A 22,030-nucleotide genomic window follows, 5' to 3' on the forward strand; every position below is an offset into this window, starting at 1 on the left:
CGACACTGTTGAGTTTCCACACTTTGAAAGGAATGTTTGTTCTCTTTCCAACTAATGTGCAATCTCACACCATTGTTATACTATTTTTTTTTAAATGAAGTAGAACAGCAACTTGGCCACCCACGATATACACATAAAAAGAAATTAAAGGATCCGTTTGTCCCCTCTAGTCAAGAATTGGGGCCTCACAATCACTAGCCAATATGCTTTTCTCTCATGCCTTTCTTCGTTCATGGTTCGATATTCTGGTGTCCTAGGCGTAGAGGAAGCACACCAATCCATCCCGAACTTGGTGGTTAAACTCTACTGCGTGACGATACTGTAGGGGCGGGAAAATAGCTGGTAAAAAATATTAAAAATCAATTGGGTTAGGAAAACATGGTAATAATTAGGTTTTAATGAGTAATTATGGATTATTATGTTCCTAATCTTAAGTCATAAACTTTAAGAAGTGGTTGGGGAAGGGAAACGATGGAGAAGAAGCATCTCAATTAATTGCTTCACATTTAACTATTCCATCATGATAACACGTCTTAATTAATTTAAATTAACATTTTTCAATTCACTTAGGAAACTGCATGCTATTTGCCATATGTATATACATAATATATATAGAGTTAATATTTTTTAAATTATTTTAATTCATTTTAAATCTTATTATAAATAAATATAGATTAACCATTTCAATTATGATATATTTTTAAAAATATATATTCTAAATAATTATTTTTCTACAAAATCTGCTTCATAATTACAAGATAATGCCAAAATAAATAAAAATAAATAAATAAATAAATGAAAGGGGGGAATTTTATAAGCTAAAGTTGACAACGGCTGGTTTTAATCATGGTTGGTGGATCATTCATTAATTTTAATTCCTATAAATATATACTTAAATATAATTAGATCATTCAGTGCATGTGAGGGTAATATAAATATATGCCTTTAATTTTGACTTTTTTTTTTTATTTTTTTATTATTTACGGGTTGAATTAATTAAAATTTTAAATTAAGTCTTTAATAATTCATAGTAATTAAATTACTAATTATAATAATGTTCAGCCAATTATAATTACGTTTTACAAAAAATTCCTTAATAATTTATTTTGTTTTATTTTTTAAAAATATGTTTTTTATTAAGTAGGTTTAAGATAATGAGTTTAAATGATTATTAGTCAACTTAATGGAGGGAGAAGGATAAAGAAGAATATGATTATGAATATTTAATTGGAATAATTATATTATAATTATTTGTTAATTTAGGGTTTGAAAATTCCACTTTCCCAAAAATTAATTTATTAATATTTATAGCAATGAAGATATTAGAAACGCGTACGCAATGAAGTCGTATTCAAAAACAACTAAATTCTACATTATATTAATGAAAATTATATTCATTATTATCCACAAATTTTTTAATTGCAATTTTTCTTTTTTTATTGACATCAATGAAAATGAAAGTCAATGTTATTTTACAAAATAAAAATTTCAAAATTATTAATTTTTGTTTTATTTACATATAACCAATTTTTTTTCCAAAACACACTAACCAGAAAAAAAAAAAAAAAAACCACTGATTTCTCCGACCAAAAAAAGAAATAACCATTTGCGAGAGCGGAACTCTTTTTACACTTTGGTTATTGATCATACGTCTTAAAATCATCAAATTACAATAATATAAAAAAACTCTATTGTTTCACCGGAGCTTTAAATGATTCAATTATAATTTTTAAATTAGAATTCGATTTTAAACTTATACATATTTACGTAATTGGAAGTAACCAATTAGGTTTACGAAGAAACCTAGAAATCGATCACTGATCCAATTTGAGTACCTCCACAGGATAGACCTCAACAGAAAACTGAAGAGTAATGACACCAAGTAATTGAGTTAAGTAGTTCCTCATATAAAATTATTGACTCTAGAGATATAGTAATATGAAGAAGACTAAATTATTACAAGCATCAACAGAACCAGAAGTGTCCCTTGTTTCAAAGAGAGGAAGACAAGTTATTCACATTTCATTTGATGGTCAGAGACAAATTGAAAGCTAAACAGTGGTAATTCTAAGAATTCTCGAGGGAAAAAATAGAGATGTCTCCTACGTTACAAATAATATGTGGAAGTATCGATGTAATTTCATAGTCATTTGGTCCGAATGTTACATGAAGAACATAAGTCATATGAAGGAACGGAAGGATCTAGGAGGTAGAGTACTAGTTCTTTTTCTTCGAAATTTTAGACCTAATGCTACTATCTAATGAAATATTAGGATATTGAAAAGATTTTAGTCCAACGCATCAAATATTACATCAACTTCTCCCAATGTTATTTAATGAAAACTCCCTACTTTTTTCATTAAAGACTAATAATTCAATTAAACTATTATAAACTTACAGCACATCGAAATTAGTTTATGGTTCAAGAACCAAAATTGCTTTAACTAGTATCCAAAAATGAAAATGTTTCAACCATTCTATTCCCTCTCGTACTCAAGGGCCTAACATAGCTTCACCCGCAAAGTTAGCTTGATCCTCTTTTCTAGACGTCTAAGATGAAAGAATTTTAAGGGTGCTGCAAACCATACCTTCTATCTTCGTGTTGGATTCGACCTAACACTTCATTTTTTTTCTCTACATTCTCGACGATACGTTTTTCGTATAGCCTTTTAGTAACCTGTTTCAGTCAATTTGAACACTTCAAAAGTTATGAAAATATCAATAAATTTTTAAAAAGATATGCATTACCATTAATCACCTTAGTTATAAAGCTGAGGATTCTCATTCATTTTTTGTGCTTCATTGAGCTTGAATTAATTGCAGTTCTTATAATCCAAAAGCCACTCTCTGCACATAATCAGGCCGTCTTTTGCTTGGCATCCGAAGCAACCCTGTAATCTGCAGTTCAGTAACAGCAGTACAAAACCTGGCTCTGTTGAAAAGGGGTTAAAGGGTTTCAAGGATATCTTAAAATGGATCCACAAAATATTTAATGCATCGACGCTTCATAGGATATATAATCAGAACTATTTCTACAGATGCTTCTGGGACAAAACAAGAAACACGGAATAGTGTCACAATCTTGTGAGTTTTCCTTTTTCCTATGTTTCAATATGCTGGAAGAGAACACCCAAAATATGGAGATGGAGCTTTAACTTGAAAAAAATGCACCCAGGAAGTATCAGAATTTAATGACAAACCGAAAAGACTCCATTCATAAACCAATTTTGCAGATCTAATTAGCATAGACTGTATACTTCACCATATAATAGTGTAAAAGGATACTGAATTGATGCATCACTTTTGTTTTCAAGGATAGGTTTATCTTTTTTTTTCTTTGGTGTAGAGCCTTGCTTCGTCCTGAGATTCCCTTTAGTACGAGGATGACTAACAACTGTCTTGAACGATTGGAACCAATCATGGAGATTGATGAGATCACCATGCTCTTGTGCTAGGTTATACCTACATGAAAGTTGCATAAAAATCTTTGGTCTAAAAACTGAAGAATGCGACACAGAAAAATTCTAACATACACCAGAAATGTTAGCCTTTTATCTTCCACACAAATATATGTAAATGAATTAACTCCATATAGGTTACAAAGGTTACATGAAAGAAATGCCATAGAACAGGGAAGGATGGTCACTTGAGTTACATATACAGACTCACAGGCTACCTGCTCTCTTGAGAGAGGCTACTTGCGATGACCCTTGGTAAGATGCCTCAACACTGTTTAATATTCGCATGATGTATTTAGAGTTTGATATCTACCAAATCATTTTGGAATTGGAGCAAAGCATGAATTCTCAATTATATTCATGGGGAAAGTGGACGCTACTAATCTGGTTTTACGCTCTCAAAGAGAAATGAAAATACTAAAAACCTAGTTATAAGCTCACTAACTCACCCAATAGTCAAGTTGTAAACCCACATTCCATTAGATTACTATAATCTAGGGGAATGTGACACCTCGGTAAAGTTCTATTAATTCATTAAATTTTCTAAGAGTGAGCAGGCGAAGTTATTTGTTGTGCTGGATGAAAAGCCGGAAGGGAAAAAACGCAAGCACTGAGAGGTTGGGAAGAAATCAATGATGAGCAAGTGCTTAATCGTTCTTGTACGAGTGTGCATTTAGACTTCTGGACCATGAGTATGAGAAGGTCTGTGATAAAGTTGATTGAGAGTACTTGGAATTTATCCATGATAGAAAGGGCTTCGGCTCTAGATGAAAGATTTAAATGAAGGGATGTCCCCTCCACGGTTTACTTTTCCATCTTCATTAATGGCACACCCCACAAAAAGATTATGGCTAAAAGAGGCTTAAGACAAGGAGACCCCCTCTCCCCTTTTCCCTTCACTTTGATGGGAGATTATTTTATTAGGATGGCTCACTATTGTTGTGAAAGGAGAATTTTTTTTTGGAGGGTTTCCTCTTCCCCCTGGCCTTAAGGTTGTAGTTTTGGGGCTTTTTGCATAATATACTTCTTAGTTTCTTATAAATATATACACACACACACATATTCTTTTAGATTCTTCTTTCCACGTTTATTAGGTTTCTTACCTCACTCACTTTGTATATTTTCTACCGTTGGTTTTTGTTCCATTCTTGTACAGATCATCCCCTTTAATCTAGGGCTGTTGTACTATGCGGAATCCAGTAAATAGTTGAATGAAAATTCTTTCCCGGTAGAACAGAAAATATAAAAAGAATGAAAAAGAGTACAAGTTCAAAGACCAAATTATGATTTAAAGGAATACTACATTATCAAATTATAGAGGTTGATAGTTTAAATATATGAAAAATTGTGATGCAAATGTCAGTTTTACTCACATAATGGTTGAATCGTGCGCACATGGTAAAAGACTATTTCTGTTCTCATTGCAACAAGTACATTTTATGATTTTCTGGAACTCCAGAAGATCCACTTGAATCCTTCTTCTTGGATCTCCAATCAAGGCCTAGGAATAAATAAATAAATAAATAAATGGATGGAACCAAGATAAATTGCAGATAAAGTCAAAGAGCATGAACAGGGTGAGATGTGCTTGACAACAGTCAATTCTGTTGGGAATAAGTATGCATGGTTGGTGCAAGCGTGCACATACTAACTTCGCTAATCCCCCAGGGTAAATTTTGCTACTTGTTCTAGACCTACATGTTTGATCTCCTACATTTTTCTATGAACAAAGATGAGATTGCAGAGAAATCTAGAAATTGCAACAATAATTGACTGGTTGCCCAATTGACTAATCCAAAGATAAAGGAGAGAAGAAATGCCAATAGCTGGTGCAACCCACCTAGGGTTCAATTCAACATCGCAGAGCCGACCTTCATGAACATAAAAGTCGCATACTTGGGTTGAAAAACCAATAAGGACCCCACTTTTGTAGTCTATTCAATGAATTTAGTCCTTCTGAGAATAATATCCAGATAATAAAATTGACTTTTCGGGACTGTTGGTCTTCCGCAAAGCATACGCCATTTTCTTTCGAATTAAAGGGGGTACCAATAAGTTCACCAAAATTTTGGAATTAAAGGAACTATTGGTCTTGGTATTGAATATAAAATTCCACGTACAGAAACTTAGTTTTTCATCTGGTTTGATATTCAAAATTCTATGCACATTTACATTCAACAAGAGAGTTTTCCTGTAACTCCCTTGGCTCTTTTATAATTTAATCCAGGTAAGCTGTCTCTTACATAAATATATCAGCCAGCACATAGATTCTTAAATCAAACCCAAAATGATAGAATGGGCTTCCTCCCCCCTATTCCGAAAAGCTACTCACCTAAACTTAGACCGGACTGCAGAAAGTTGCACAAATTGGCAATATTTGTACTAAGATCTTACGAAGCTCAAAATCTTTAAGGAGCCTAAGTTCCACATTTGGTCTCTAAACTCGAAGCAAGATAAATACAACTGACATAAGAACCGAATTTTGATGAGTGAATATCCCTTGGCTAATTTCCTTCTATCAATTCAACTCCAAGAACAAAAGCGTCCAAAAGCTCATTTTTAATGGACCAAACCCCCAAATCAAGGACAGAATAATGATTTTCAGACTTAACTATTTTATGTTTAACTTAAGTTCAGTCAACCAGTGTAATGGGTAACAATTCTAGAATAGATCCAATCCACTAATAACCACCACTAGGAAACTACAACAGTTTGAGAGAAAAGATATGGGCAGGAAAAACAAATATAGCACTGTTAAATAAGGATGCAGCGATGAAATAAAGAACCTTAAACAGTTAAATCTCGTACTCCGACTTATGGCTGGCTGAAAGCATTAACTGACTTAAGACAAGTTCAAACTACTTCCTCTCACTTGTAACATATTATCAGTGTCATGATGAGTAATATTCAATTGGAAACCAAAATGCTCCATAATTGTTCTTCCTCGTTAAACATGTTCTGAAATCAAAAAGGCTACTATAATATTTGGTTTTATTAACTAGGGCATAATAATTGACAAATATCCTTGAGAACCTTTGCCACATTATTGACAGGATGCATTATAATAAAAGTAAACAAGAACAATTTCTAAACTAATGTGATTAAGTAAGCTACAACAATGCACAATGCATACTCCAATGGATTTCCCTAAAATCATCTCAATAGCTAGCAATAACTATTAGTAAACGAGTACCATTTATACTTTCAAGTAATGATTAAAAAGCTTAAATTCATATTGGAGTGTCGTTGGCATGCTTACCAGCTGAAGTTTTCTGACATCTTTGAAGCAGATAAGTTCATGAAAAGGTACGGATTCAATGGGCCTCGTATGTTCACTGGTTTATTTAAAAACAAAGAGCAATAAGTCGCATTGCTTCATGTATCAAATAGAATATCAAAATATCACAAGACTAGGTGCTTTTCAAAGTTTCTTTAATCTATGCTTTTTTCTCAATTAGTAAACTCTATTTATCTACTTGGACTGCTCTACAGAAAAAGACGCCAGTTGTCTGCCCCTTTGTTTCAATATTCATCAATAAATATAAGCAATAATGCAATAATAATAATAAATAAATAAATAAATAAAGAATCTAACAGTTTACCGCAATTGCCAATGAAATTTTTATGGCCTAAAAATTATTATATTGCACACATGTCTGATAAATAGAAAAAATAGACCCAGTTAAAAAAAAAAAAAAAAAAAATTGAGAAATAAACCCTCTAGCTACACATGAGACCTAAGCAAAAGTATTTTGCAGTGTATTGAACTATTTTCATTCATTTGACTAAACAGCAGGAAATATGGCCTCTCCAATGAATGTCACATTAGTATTGAACTATTTTAGGTTCTTCTACGTATGCTTGGGTGGAAATTTGTGGGAAGTGTTCGAAAGGGCGAGGGTCTCATTGAGTTAGGTGGGGTACTATCTCTTGATTGACATAAGACTTCTTAATGAGGTCCTTTTTGATGCTTGGAGCAAGTCTTCTAGTTGAAAAGGAGGATGAAATAACACCTCCTCTTGCCCTCTACTATTTTATTTGATAAAATGTTTTGTAATTAGGTAATTGTTGTTTTCTAGGTCCTCTCCTCTTGCCCTGGCTTTTATCCACCATGCATGTATTAGTTTTCTACTGGAGTAACAGGGACGACAACACACCATAGAATAAAAAAGTTGCCTAATCCGCTGGAGAGCGCTAAAATTAAAATATCAGACAAAAAATTCCAAAGCAAACATATATATGACCAATTTACAGAGGCCAAACAAGTAAAGCCCATACATTCACTTCTCAAATGATAACAAAATAATGATGATAATCCTTTCTAATCTACATTGAGATATCATGAACCACAATAACAGCTGAAATGCAAACAAGTTTTATTACCTCACTAATGAACTAAGAAATGACTCAGCTTTCTCAATCATAGGCTTTGGATACTTAATAAATAAGTCCTTCTGAGATGCATGTCTTCTGCAAATAAAATAGTAAAATCCTGATATATTTAGTTTTCAAAATGATGAAGATGGTATAAACTGAGCAGGTTTCATATCTAACTAAATACATTTTTTCCTTAAAAAATTCAAAGAAGATTTTCATGAAGAAAAATGTACGTACAGAGAGAGGTCTAAAAGACACAAGAAGAGGAAACTAGTCACCTCAAAGCTAGTTAAATGCTAACAGCACACATACCTCACATTAGTTCAATGGAGCAAATGAGGAACGGCAACATGAATTCCAAAATAATAATTAAAGAAAAAAAACCATGAATTGGATAAATGGAGTGTTTTCACCTCTTTCCTCCATACTACGCAGGAAAACTTTTGAAAAAATCACTTCAATAAACTGGCAAGAACAATAAGGAATATCAAAGAAATAGAAATTTGAGCATGGTGAATGAACTTTTGAAAAAATCACTTCAATAAACTGGCAAGAACAATAAGGAATATCAAAGAAATAGAAATTTGAGCATGGTGAATGATCATTTGTCTTAAAGGAATCGTTTTAACACAAATCCCATTTACAGAAATCTCTTAATACTAAATGGACTTACGAGAGCAATGTAGGCTAGACCAACTTAGATGCAGCCCACTGGAGAGCAAGAGGCTAAAGTCATTTAATCTAAACTTGTCTTCTATGGGTTTTCTTTTTAACAGAAGCTCCATCGTCCAACTTAAAATAAAAATCTTTTTTATTGTGAAAGGAGACTCTAAAGAAGAAAGATCATCAAAACGAAGGACAAAATCTCCTCTATTTCTATATGTGATCACAATGCATGCTGGAATAAAAACACTTGAGCAATGCCTTATCGGCTATAAAAGGATTGATGACCAACGGCCACTAAAGATGTTTTTCCAACGTTTCATTAAAATACTTTCATTTATAAAGAGCAAACAACCACGAAGCTACTTATTAATCAATCAAAATTTTGAAGACTACCTCTAAACACTACAATCTTCTTTTTTTATCGAACAATGCTGAGTTGAAAGATCTAGAGACATAGAATAAGACAAAAATTCCTTTACAAAACCATTTGTAACGACCCATGTCTAGGATTCGGAATCCGGATTTGGCACCTAATAGCCCCGACATTCTCTTGCATCCACCACAACATGGTCACGTTATCTACTCCTTGCTTCTTAAGAGTGAAAACTATCCCCACATACAAACATGAGTTCTTCCAATATGTTTTGTTCTCACTTATACGCATTCTAGGAAAATTCCTAGGAGGTCATCCAACATGAATTGCTCCACGCAAAGCACACTTAGTCTTAGAATTCCTATGATTGAGACAACAAAAAGGAAGGTGTACCTTATTCGTATAGGTAGTAACTTTCATTTCCTTTAAGTCTTTTCTAGTCATCTTATCCTCAGGATTGCTTTCATTTAGATATGGTCTCGGTTTATTTATGTACTCCTCTCTTTTACTCAGGTGTCACATTTGTAAAAGGCCAAACAAGTGAAACCAATATTAATTGGTGAAGAAACAACTTTACAGGGGTTCAAATACATAACCTCTTGAGGTTAAGTTGATGGGTTATGGTAAATTTTATTACATCAACACTTTTAACACCTGAAGTAGAATATCTCATATTTAAACAATATTGAACATATAGAGTGGAATAATACTTGGATACATCTGCAATGGCTTTTTCTGAACTCTTCCCATCCCCAAGCTTGAAAGCCAACAGCAAGTCTTTCACTTTTTCATGGATCTAAGACAAGCAAAATGTGAAACATGACTAATGCATAATGGGATAAAGATAATTCCTAAGAAGACAAAATGAGAAGACCAGAAAACAATAGACACGGAACAAAATAAAAAATCAAACTATTTTTTTTCTTTTATAAGAAACAGATATATATTAAACAAAAGAGAAACAGCCTAAGGACAAAGGAGCGAGGTGCCCCCTCCCTCAATGTTCATTACCATAATGTATACACCATAGTTGTAATGTATCAGGCCAAAAACACTATGTTCATTACCATAATGAAAGTGAAAATACACCCTAGTTGTAATGTATACAAATGGATAATATTCCAAGCGGATGTCATGGCTTCTAACAGTCTTCTTAGAATAACCATACCTCAGGAACACAGCCAGTAATCTTTTCCCAACTCACTAGCAACTGATGAAGAAGCTCAGCAGGAAGATCCCTAATAGCTCAAAGTTTAGATTCATAACAGAGAACAAATATCTAGCTACTGGAATAGAAAATTATCTTTAACAAATCAACAATAGAGCATGTCTCATAATGTATATGAAAAATAAAATCTCATTTAGATGTATTGACTACCGTATGATTTATGAAAACTCTTACTATGGCCATCAGGAATGTTCAATAGCAAACTGCATATTTTGGAGTACCTTGGGTAGTCTAAAAGAAAAAAAAATAATATCTCACAGGAGGATACTTTTGGTGGAAAAATATAAAAGAAGGTTGTTTCATAAGTGTGTTTCCCCAACCATGATACTTGTTGGTATCCTGTAAAGGATATCTTTTATAATATTTCATAAATTCAATAAAAATATTTGTTTCCTTTTTAAAAAAAATAGAAAAGAAAAAACTTTAGAATTGCATTATTTCGCATGTTTATGGACCGATTGCAATGAAAAGAATTTTGAAGATTTAAACTAAGTGTGGAAATAGTAACCATGTTAGTAGCAAGAAATGAAAATATTTTGCTTAACCTCATTTTCCATTTTTTTTTTCCCATAATCCTTTCATTAAGAAAACTTAAGGAATATAAAAGAACATACAAAAAAAGAGTCCAAACCAATGAAAAGGGCCTCCATTCCAAAAGAATAACGCTGAACAGATAATTTTCCAAAAACCTTGGAGGAAAACACTCACGAGGTGTTAAATCTAATATATTTTAACACCCCATGAACACTCGATCCCTCAAAAAAAAATCCTACAATTTCTCTCAAGCCAAATACTCAACCTTGAAAAAAAGCAAGCCTGCAAAAATACTCTCCCCCTATCCCTACAAGGGGGGAACACGAACTCCTCTATCATTGAACAACAATTCCTGTTACGAGCAAAAGAAACCCTGAAGGATTCTGAAAAACAAACCTGAATCAACTCAATGAAAAACAATCCAGATTTTCCATTTCATTCATTAGTGTATTCGCCTTTCAAAATGTTTTCTTCAGAAGACTTATTGCGGCTTCTAGCTTTTTGTCACAAATCACATTTCCAATATTAATGCAAGTCCTGTTTATGTCTTTTAGAAGAGGAATAAAAAAAAATTGGGGAAAAGTACATGGCAATGCTAAAGCCTAAGTCTGTAGTTATGTAATCCCTAGGATGAACAACTGCAATATATCACGCTACTGTAAACTTTATGACCTACCTCACTTTTCGAATTGCTTGATAAATATACCCATCCTTGCGAGATGAAAATTGATATTGTAGCTCACAACTACTTGAAAATGACACCCCCTTTCCTTGCTGCAGTCTACTTGAATTTTCAGAAGTTATTGGTTTGAAAAGTTGTGGATCGAGTGCTTCACAAAGTAAGTCAAGCAATTGAACTTTGCCATACTTCCCAACTTGATAAAGACACTGCAAAGGATAGATATTGAGAGTCGAATTCCATGAAAGGGAAAATGTTCCATTACAAAAAAGAAAAAAAAGAAAGACTAATGAAGTTATGGGCACCTGGACAACAGCACTCCAGCCCTTCTGCCATCTCTCTAATTCTGACAATACATTACCAACATTATTACCAGTTCCTTCCACCAATGGGTACCTAAAAATGTTGTGTCAACAATATACTATAAATAAATCGTTCACAAAATTACATGAAGTTTCTGAGCTTTTCATGAATACCTTGAATCAGACAGGAAATCTGAAGCGTGCTTGGATAGAACTTCTAGGAAAAGAGCACGGTTCCCATCCTGAAAACCCTTTGGTAAAAATTAATCATATTGCACGTACGTGATTAATCATATTGACTGATAAATGCACTAACTGATGCTACTTTAAGTAGCATGCAAAAAATAGGTCTATGGAGGGAGTGCATTTCCAAAGTATTCAGGTTGTTTATGCATTTAATTTGAAATACATACAATTCGAGTCAGACTACAAAATAGAAGAGACAAAGGTTAATGGTGATCTTTTTTTTTTTTTTATAAATACCTTGCATAGAGGAGAAATCGTTTCTGGCTTTCATTAGATTTCTTTGACAATTTTAGAGAGTTTCCTGTATTCTCTTTATTCAAGTAGGCCGTGACCTCCTGTTCCTTTTCTATTGGATGTTTTTACACGATTAATGGAAATACAGACCATTATAATTAAGAAAGCCTAACTTACAAATAATTGCTTTTTTAGAACAAAAGACAAACATTTAATTCATTTACTGAAAAGTCACAAACTACAAGTCATAGTTTACAAAAAGGCAACTTAACTGATCCATCACATTTTAAAATTATTTCCTTTTCACTAACAAAATCAATTATTAGTTTCCAGCCACAAACTCCAAGTCACAGTTTTGATTACTCGACCAAAAAAAAAAAAAGAAACTTTCGCTTTGAACATGTGACCACTTGGTAACAGAACAATGTTCAACGTAGCAGTTAACTAAAACACCTACGACAGTTACAGTTTAACAATAATTATAACTTCCACATTTCATAAAAAAATCTATTTCCAAAATATCAAAACAATGCATCAGGAAATAAAATAAATTCAAATAAAAGGTAACTAAGACACTTCATAAACTAGTAAATTCCAAATAAGAACCGCAAACTAATTATTGTACAAGTATAAATTTATTATACAATGAGAAGTTAAAAGAGTAATAACTAAAGGCTACCTTATTCTCTTCTTCGACAATCGATCTCGCAAGCATAAAACTCAAGGGTTCCATGGAGAAGTGTTGGACACATGCAATCTGCAAATTCCTTGCCAAACTAAACATTAGGAGAAGCCTAATCATAACACAAAACATGGGAGAGAATGCCGCATATAACAAACAACAACTCAATGCCAGTTCATTAAGTTTTGCGTAAAATTGAAGTACCAACCTTCATGGCTCTTATAAAGGATGTTAAAGTACCATCCTGATTTAAGAAGTACTTCCTCAGAAAGATGGCGACCTTGTGACCAATGCTGAACATACAACAATGCCTCAGAAGAACAGCCTCAACAACTGCTTCCATCCTCTCAGTCGGTGATCCTAATACAAACTTGCTAGGGCACAACTGCTGTAGTGCATTTGAACGAAGCACATTTGAAGGAGCATCAATTGTTGTAGCAACTCCCATGATTAAAATAGTCGGAATCTTGACAATCCATTCGCTGACGTACGAAAACCATGAATGTACAAAATGACAGCTTGAAAATAATATATACAAATTGCACACTCAAAAGGCAATAACTTTATGACATAACAACAGAATGAAGCATAAAATCAAACAACAAACACATAAGCAGCTGGAGACCTATTGGTAATTCCTAGTTTCTTAGGGTTGGGTGGTCCATCTCCCTCCACTCAACTCGTTGACTTTTCCTTTCAACTTAAAAATTGTCATTTTAGATGGGACCTTTAGCTTTCAAGTCCTCGTCCAGAAAAATCCAGAAGTGCTAAACATGTTACCACAAATAGTCAAAGCCTGGTGACAATAGATGAGCAAATGTCTTATCCCTTTTGCATAAAAAGCATATCTACGGTTAAGGTGACATGAGTGAATCTCCTAGTCCAAGACATTAGTGTTTTATCCTTTTGATAACTTTATAAATCTTTAATATGGAAATTTCATAGTCATTTTTCCTGTTGGAAGATTGTAAGTCACTTTAAATTACTTTAGATTTTAAGATATATAATTAAGATGCAAACTTTCATATATTAAAAAGAGAGAACATTCCTTTTATAAATGAAAAATAGGTGACATAAAATCGTCCCATAAAGCATAAAGAGTCGTACATAAGTATAACACAATCATAGTAAGAAGTGAAATGGAAATTGGCTAGAGGTATGGCTCTTTGAAGTACCTCAACATAATTATGAAATCAGATAAAACTGAACCACAACATCGTTCTATGTCTTCAACAATCACAACTACTGGGTTTTCATAGTACCCTTGTTCTCTGTACCATGATGCTAGGACGAACATGTCAGCAGACTGCTCAAATTCCACAAATGAGAGCAAGTTCATAAAGTTGTTTAATTAAAGAATCCGACATTATTTGGAATATTCACTCTAAAAAACACACGGTACTTACATCAACAGTAACCTTCAACAATTGTCTCAGTAAACTTTTGATGCAGCCGTCTATGCTACTCTTGGCAGATAATTCTTGAGAAGAGAGACTTGCCACATGGCATCTATGAGATTTTAAATGATAGCCAAGCTCTTCAAACGTTAGTAAATCATCCACAACTTCCATATTCTCTGCAAATTAATCAAGATTCCTTATTCAACAGCAAAACATAAGGAAATGTACAAAGAATTCTCAAATGCCCTTCAATTGCAAAATGGTTAGAGTTCGTACATCAAATTGAAACTTTGGAATCGGAAACTTACTAGTGAGAACCAACCCTGTGAACAATATCTTACAATCAGCACGAGTTAAAATAGGAAAAGGCCGAGAAGCTGAAGATGAACTAGGAGTCCCAGATGAACGAATAGCATCAAAGGCCTTATAAACCCAGCGACATATATCATCAAACACTTTAACATTAGTATCCCTCAAAACATCCTGCAAGAGCATAGCCCAACAACTTCTTCAGACACTACTAGAACAAGCAGTTAGAAGACAAATAGTAGCATTTGTAGGCAACCATTAGCGTCAACTAAGTGGATAAACAGTGAAATCAAAACGATTGACCTTAATGGTGGTTTCAATTCTCGACCATACAAGCTCGAAAGCTTCCATTCGCAGGTGTTCAAGAGTAGAATCATCACGTTCTTCCGTCTCAGGATTCTCGATTCCATTGGGACCAGATGGAGAGAGTTTACCCTTCTTCCTTAGTTTTCCACATGGATTTGTTTTTCTCGAATTTTTCCGAGATGGTGCTTTATGAAGAACATAGAACGGCTGTCAGCAGATGAAGCAAAATCAGTTCCAATTTCTTCAATCTGATTCACACAATTTCTGTAACAGGACATAAAATTTCAAGAGAAAACAAGCAAACCTCGAAATTGGTTTCGATGTTCTCTACTGTTGATGGAAGTGGGAACTCAACTAGAGGTGCAGCCGCAGGCGCCATTTCTGCGTCTCTCCCAATGGCTCGAGGGCTATTTGCCAGACCGTCTTGGCGGGAAACTACGTAGGCTACTTTTCCTTAACGCTTCTGTATTTTGATTCCTTTTATTAATTGAAATTTGTATGAATAGCCCAGTTTTATTTTGTCGGGTTGCGTTATCTAATTAATTATAATGTTATTCTATAATGTACCCGACCTTTATACTCTTAGATGAACACGACTCTCTACCGTGCTATGATATTGTCCACTCTAAGCATAAACTGTCTTTTTTTGTAACAATAGAGTTAGTATTTCTCACTTATAATCTTAGGATCATTCCTTAAATTAGTCAATGTAAAACTTTCATCATCCAAACACATACAAAGATTTGCACATTTGCACATTGGTGTAATGATTCTCATAATTATCCATTCGGTCAAATTTGAGTGTAACACTAATTTAGAAATTACTTTCAACAAATTAGGATAGAATTTAACAAAACAAACTGATTTTAGTTAAGAGCAGTATTATTATGTCATTGGTATCAGATTGAAATGTCATTGGATGTATTCATTTTTATCTGAATAGAATGAAATTCGATTAGATATTAAAAATAAGACAAATAAAGGGAGTAGAAAAAAGAAAAAAAAAATGAAGGGAACTAAGGATTCTAAAAGGGATTATTCATCTTCCTAGTCCTCGATGTCATAAAAATTCTTTTTCTCGTTCTTGTGTCGAAATAATAAAATAATTAATAATTCTCGATCCCGTTCGTCAAAGAATCCTATTCTTGGTTTCAATTTTTTCCGATTTATCACGGTTTATCAGAATCATAATGTTCTTCAAATCAACATTTCATACCAAAAAAAAAATAAGGAAAATTACACTAAAACTCCTAGTCTAATTACTCCCAATTCATCACAATCAAGTTTAAAAGTCAAACCAATAACTCCTCTTATAAGAGCTATCAATTAGAAGCATGTTTCTTTCACAATCTGCCAATATTGCTATTTGCCTCATAAGCTCAAAACCTTTGAGGTCAATTTGGTGTCAACCCCTATGGATAGTATGCATGTTCTTTCATCTAGCAACGCAGGGCATCAAGATATTGTATCAACTCCTAAACTATGATACTCTGTTAAAAAGGTCCGTCAATTCATGCATGCTCCAACAAGTTCATCTATATCACCAAATTTGATCCTGTAACCCTCTTTCGAACACACTTATAAACTCAGCTGTATCATCAAACTTGACCTACTCTAAGTTCACAACCCTCTTTCACTTACTTTCAAACTTCACATTAACGCAAATTTCAAGCCATTACAATCATAGACCATTTTAATACATGGTTAAAGTTCCATTCTATGACGATTTTCACACCTGTAATCATGAGACAACAAATATTTTAATTGATTCAATCTACAACTTGCAGCTCTTACTGAGCAAGAATCATAATTGAACATGAACTACTTGAAAATTGAAACACCAAAAATGTTTCACTGCCTCAGTGTCGCTTTAGCAACATTTGTTATAAGTTTGAAATAAACAAATCGCAAAGAAAGACCATTTCTATAGCTATAAGAGAGGATATTGTATTTCAAGTACCTTTACATGGACTTCCCATTTATGCACCACCATATGTATTGATACTACAAACAAATGCTGCCAAACTACATCAGTAACTATCCAGGGAGAAGAGAACACGGATACTGTGGAACTTGATCACACAACCTCGACATCTTCAATCTACGGTCCTTGGTAACTCTTTCTTCGTTTTGTGTCGACATGGAATCACCATCCCTTCCAACCTCTGTCATTTCTCCTCAAACTCAACATCAATGACGTTGGGTTGTGACTTCGAACCAGAACCACCTTTTCTGTTTTCTCCTTGACCTTTAGGCTGCCACACTATGTTTCCACAGCCCGTGCAAGAAATAATTTGGTTCTTGTACCCAGCAAACTCCCTATTACAGGCCGGACATGTACCCTGAAAAGTTATTTAAACATCATTTACGTAAAATAAATACAACAAAGAACAATTAGATTACGAGTCTAGTCCTAAACATGTAAAGTATCATCAATTTTAGTAATTTTTAAAAGGTATGTCAGGTGGCTTCTTTAGCAAGATTAATTCCAAGCGTTTGCACAAGTTGAACTATAACCAGCAAAAATAATCGCAGAAAGTTGATAAGGTTAATAATAATTGCAGAATACACAATCTCACGCATACGGCAGTAAAGGATGAGCATAGAAAACTACCTTTATTATGAGGCTATTGGCAAAAGTCCCAATGAGCAACGGACCAGCAAATGGTAGTATCCATGTTGCAAATATTAAGACTCGGAAAAGCCATCCAGACAGTGCAAACCAAAGGAAGAATATTGTCTACAGGAAAATGAAAAGGTGAATTGACGACACGACACAGGAAATGTATCTCAAATGCTCTTTGAAGATCATGTTTAGAAATTTGAAGATCATGTCGGCAAAAGTCCCAATGAGCAGCGGACCAGAAAATGTAGTCACCTTGATTAGAAATTTCTAATATGTTTAAAGATTCAACCTTGATTAGAAATTTGAAGATCATAAGATAAGTATCTCAAATGCTCCAACCTCAAATTCTTTAGACTTCATCGAGCATTTCCTAAGATAGCTAGTTATAAATTTTTGTATTATTCTATTTTCTTTTCATTTTAGTCAATTAGAGAGCTTTTTGCACTTTCTTCGGTTGTTCTATAGACAGTTAGTCTTCCCTCCTTTCTAAATTATTCCATGTTAAATCACTAAAGAAATCATGTTTCTCTAAACAAAATCTATCAATTCAATAATCAAACTGATAAGAAGGGTATAAATGCTAATTATACTCAAATCGATAATACTTTTACCAATATTGCGTAACTTCTTGGGATTTGCATGTATAGCATTGATCAGAGTAGATTACAAGTAAATACCAAACCATATACAACACAACTTGCCATATTGTGGACTTGAGGGAATGGACACTTCTCACTTGTCCAACCAATGATCTTGAAGAGTGACATACTAACTATTTCAGCCACAAAAGTACTTTTTTTTTAAAGATGAGAAACAATTTTTATTGATGAATTAAGGACAAGAGCTTAGTGGGCTCCTAAACCACTGAGTACCAACATAAGTACTTACGCTAAGATGAACAATCTACATTTCAACCAACTATATCAACTTACCCTTGTATGCAAGCCCTTCAAACAATCAAACATATTCACAATTCTTTTAGCATATTGAATGAAGCCCCCATAATTTTCACCTATTGCTGCCACACTGTCCTTTCTCTAAAACACCAAAGGTAATCCAAAAAGCTTTATCCAATCCCCATAATGTGGATTTCCATCTTTCAAACTTAAGGAAACCCCCACAAAATTTCAGCCTTTCTTCAACAAAGTTCTTCAGAGTTCTTGACAATCCCTTAAAGCGCATGCAAATCTCAAAAAATGGATTGAGCATACGATCTTCATAAATTATCTTCCTCAGGGCTTCCAAGAAGACAATCTAATCCTAGTGGAACTTACAACAACTATGGAATTTTCCCAATCAATTTGAGCGAACTCAAAATTCTTCTTCCCCCTCATTTTTCCTTTTAAACTCAGCCAATTCCTGTACTTTGCATTCTTCCTTTCTCCATTGAATTTTTCTCCCTCCAAAATGAAATTCTCCCCCTTCAAATCCATTCTTTCCCTGGATTTCTCCCTTCCCTTGCTAAAATCTCATTCTGATATTAGCTCGAACTTTATACTAATTAATAATTGTGCACGAGAATTTTCCACCTTATTTTCCCCTCTAGCAACCAAGTTCTTCCACCCAAGAAAAAACTATCTAATTCTTCCTATCTAACGCCTTAACGTATGAGGTTACCCAACAATGCCCAAAAATACGATCAAACCACCTTCGTTAACCCCAGGTGGAACCAAGATATATCTTCAGACACATTAATTGGCAAAAGCCGTAACTACCACATACTCCATTATGATTTGAGAATTTCTCCACCCAAAAAGTTCCTTCAACAAAACTTCCTGGAAGAACTTGATGTTCAATGGACGTTGAAGAAGTTTCAAAAGTCTATGTTCCAACCAAAGAAAATACTCCAAATAAAATTTAATGAAAAAAAGTTACCCAAAAAAATCAAAATCTAATATTGAAAAGAAGAATTTTTTTTTCTTCTTTTCTTCTAACTTAATCAAGAACCCATGAAATATCAACTAGGCTGATACAAAAAGACTTGTTTCCTACAGCTAGTAAAATCCATGGTACTCATAAGATAAAAGTTCATTTTCAAACGGGAGAAGACCCACCATTTTCTAGTTAGTCAGATTTTAGTAAATGTATTTAGCTTCTAATAACTACAGAACCATGTGTCCACAAACTCAAAAACAAATTTAGAAATTCAACCTTGATTAAAAATTTGAAGAGAGAGCCACAAAAAAAACAATCTCAAATGCTCCAACTTCTGAAATCTTTAATCTTGATACTTGGGAAGAAGAAATTACTCATGCTTTTAAAGCCACTTATTTGGAAGATTTGTAATTTAAAGAACCTGGTAAGAAGGTGAAGAATCTTATTTGCGACTGCATCTCTTTGGATAACTAATTCTAGATCTTTGAAAGTATCCAGTAAATTGGGGAACGTTTTGTAATCTCCTCAATTTCTCTTTTGGTGTATACTGGATTCCTAGTACTCCCACCTTTGAACATCTTCTACGTTAATAGTTAACATAAAGCATTTATAGTACTGCTTAGAGTTGATTATAAGTAATTCTTAAGACGTAGACAATAAAGCTTGACATATGCCTGACCTAAGGAACAGGATAGACCCCCCATTTAGCTACTGTAACATAAAACAAATAAAAGAAAATTAATTATAAGAACTAGGATAGTGAAAGTATTGTGAGTAGGAGAATTTTGCATATTCTTTTTAAACTAGGACTTTCAAGTTACTCGTTTTTGTTGATCTTCAAGAAAATTTCTACACTGGGCATTGTTCTTTTCTTTAAAATATCAAGTGACGAGACGTCATATTATTGCCACTCCAAGAACAAACTAAACAGAAACCACAAGTGACACCAATAATCTTACTGACAAGAACACTATCTAAGATAAAAGCTATACTTATGCGTACCACAAAACCTTTCCCTAATGGCGTGTCCATAAATTGATTAAGTTGCCTCCGATACTGCACAGATCAAGGGAAATAAGAGTGAGTAATAAAGAATGGCACTGACATTATAAAACAAAACAGATAAGAAAACAACAGAATTCAATAGAAATTTTAAAGATAAGACACCCGATATTAAGACATTCAAGGAGAAGAAAACGCTATGATTTTCATTCTACTTTAGTGGAAACTGGTAAATAATAAGTATCAATGCAGCAAGCATTGAAACTCGGACTGACTGCTAATCTTATAGAGTATTAATTAAGATCGAATCCGTTAGACAACTTCAAAACTTCACTTCCACAATAGATATCAATTAAGCAGGCCCTATCTACACGCATTCATTTCACAAGCACGAATACCAATCAATCCAATGTACAAACCCTTGGCCAATTTCTGCTAAAATCCAATGTAAAATTACGCCAACGCAATCCAATTCCAAACTCCCTATCAATCTCGCGCGCCCGGTCAGCCGCGGATTGGGCAACAGAACTAACACGGCGCGATACAGAATAACGCCTGTCAAGTCGCTCCGCAGTCTTCCTCGCCTCGAACACGAATTTTTCGAAGCCGTCGTTGGCGCCACGCCATACTTTGTCCCAGGTCTCGCCAAAACCATCGTTGTTGCCACCGCCGCGACGGTATGCCTGAACGAAGCCAACACTTCTCCGCAAAGGGATTACCAAGGGCCTCGTCCTCGTCAGTCTCAGAGGAGCTCGAAGCGTTGGCTGCCATGGCGGCAGAGTTGTTGAAGCTATCATCCCAAGTTGTAATTGCTGGCGCTTGGATTTTCGCTTCCTTTACTGCCAATTATGGCTTGCGTGAAAAAAAGGTCTCTACCATTGAGGCAGGCTCGCGCTGCGGTCAGAAATGTTTTTATTTTTTAATTTTATTTTAAATATTAAAAATAAACTTAAATCACCTTTTATTTTGAGAAATTACGTTTTTGTTCATCCATTAAAGATAGCATTTTTTTTTTATGTAAGTTTAATAAATATTTTGAATTAATGTCTACATATATATTTATTAATATTATTCTAATATTGAGAATTTCAAAGTCTAATTTTAAAAAATAAATAAATAAGTAAAATTAGGCCAAATTAATAAAAATACTCATAATCTTTACTTTTATTTTAAAAATATTTTTAAAATTTGAGTAATACTTTTAATCTAAAAAAAAAAATCCAAACTTTTGGTTATTTTTTAATAAATGTAATTATAATTTTTTAATTAAAAGGTATTAATAAATTTTTATAAAATTTAAAAGTATTTTTGAAACCTTTTCAAACTTTTTTTAATTCAAAACTATTTTTGAAACTTTTGAAAATTTAAAGTTATTTTATAGACCAAGAATAAAATTGATAGTATTTTTATTAATTTAATTTAAGATTATTATCAGTATTTATTTAATCTCAAAATATACTATTTAAATCATATCTTATAATTTTTGTACGTTAATATCAATTTGAATCTTATTTAGCGAAAAATATCCAAAATATTATAATTTCAACGTTCGAGAATAAAAACGGAGGGCATAACTGAAATTTAACCCCCCGAACTCTATAAAAGAGCGCCAAACGACGACGTTTTCAGTAAGCTGTAAAGCTTAAGCAGATAAAGAATTTGTCTGGAAATTCTAGAAGCATCCAACGGTGACTTTCTCTACCTTTTAGTCGCCTTACAGAGCTCGAATTACT

At 33.6% G+C, this 22,030-nt stretch overlaps 2 protein-coding genes across 5 annotated transcripts; both read right to left on the reverse strand.

Moving 5' to 3' along the window:
- Positions 1-2,337: 2,337 nt before the first annotated feature.
- Positions 2,338-15,256, reverse strand: LOC111491354 (origin of replication complex subunit 3). Of its 4 annotated transcripts, none has more exons than XM_023140255.1 (18): positions 15,099-15,255; positions 14,792-15,001; positions 14,488-14,662; positions 14,186-14,355; positions 13,955-14,085; positions 12,988-13,261; positions 12,777-12,854; positions 11,792-11,859; positions 11,621-11,711; positions 11,313-11,524; positions 10,043-10,112; positions 9,585-9,670; positions 7,842-7,928; positions 6,718-6,793; positions 4,832-4,959; positions 3,286-3,462; positions 2,759-2,932; positions 2,338-2,677 (listed from the first exon to the last, which is right to left on the reverse strand). In XM_023140255.1, exons 1-17 carry the CDS (start codon positions 15,171-15,173, stop codon positions 2,827-2,829), a joined length of 2,214 nt encoding a protein of 737 aa, XP_022996023.1. In that variant the 5' UTR covers positions 15,174-15,255; the 3' UTR covers positions 2,338-2,677; positions 2,759-2,826. The 4 variants fall into 4 exon arrangements, with proteins under 4 accessions (XP_022996023.1, XP_022996022.1, XP_022996021.1 ...); XM_023140254.1 differs by having other exon boundaries at positions 7,842-7,925; positions 11,792-11,868; XM_023140253.1 differs by having other exon boundaries at positions 11,792-11,868.
- Positions 15,257-16,600: 1,344 nt separating this feature from the next.
- LOC111491357 lies at positions 16,601-21,186 on the reverse strand. The gene is made up of 4 exons (XM_023140261.1): positions 20,717-21,186; positions 20,298-20,351; positions 17,409-17,534; positions 16,601-17,136 (listed from the first exon to the last, which is right to left on the reverse strand). The coding sequence occupies exons 1-4, from the start codon at positions 21,092-21,094 to the stop codon at positions 16,963-16,965; spliced, it is 732 nt and encodes a 243-aa protein (XP_022996029.1). The 5' UTR covers positions 21,095-21,186; the 3' UTR covers positions 16,601-16,962.
- Between the last annotated feature and the right edge of the window lie 844 nt (positions 21,187-22,030).

This window comes from Cucurbita maxima, unplaced genomic scaffold, assembly GCF_002738345.1.
Source record: "Cucurbita maxima cultivar Rimu unplaced genomic scaffold, Cmax_1.0 Cma_Scf00016, whole genome shotgun sequence".
Classification (NCBI taxonomy): domain Eukaryota; kingdom Viridiplantae; phylum Streptophyta; class Magnoliopsida; order Cucurbitales; family Cucurbitaceae; genus Cucurbita; species Cucurbita maxima.

Bases quoted from the DNA above. Each gene is read 5' to 3' on its own strand.
- LOC111491354 (XM_023140253.1), bottom strand. From the start codon at position 15,173: ATGGCGCCTGCGGCTGCACCTCTAGTTGAGTTCCCACTTCCATCAACA. The intron at 14,356-14,487 runs GTAAGTTTCCGA...ATTAATTTGCAG, and splicing joins CACAGGGTTGGTTCTCACTA to AGAATATGGAAGTTGTGGAT. The intron at 14,086-14,185 runs GTAAGTACCGTG...GAATTTGAGCAG, and splicing joins TGTTGAAGGTTACTGTTGAT to TCTGCTGACATGTTCGTCCT.
- LOC111491357 (XM_023140261.1), bottom strand. From the start codon at position 21,094: ATGATAGCTTCAACAACTCTGCCGCCATGGCAGCCAACGCTTCGAGCT. The intron at 20,352-20,716 runs GTTTGTACATTG...TGATCTGTGCAG, and splicing joins TTAGCAGAAATTGGCCAAGG to TATCGGAGGCAACTTAATCA. The intron at 17,137-17,408 runs GTAGTTTTCTAT...ATAACTTTTCAG, and splicing joins CCAATAGCCTCATAATAAAG to GGTACATGTCCGGCCTGTAA.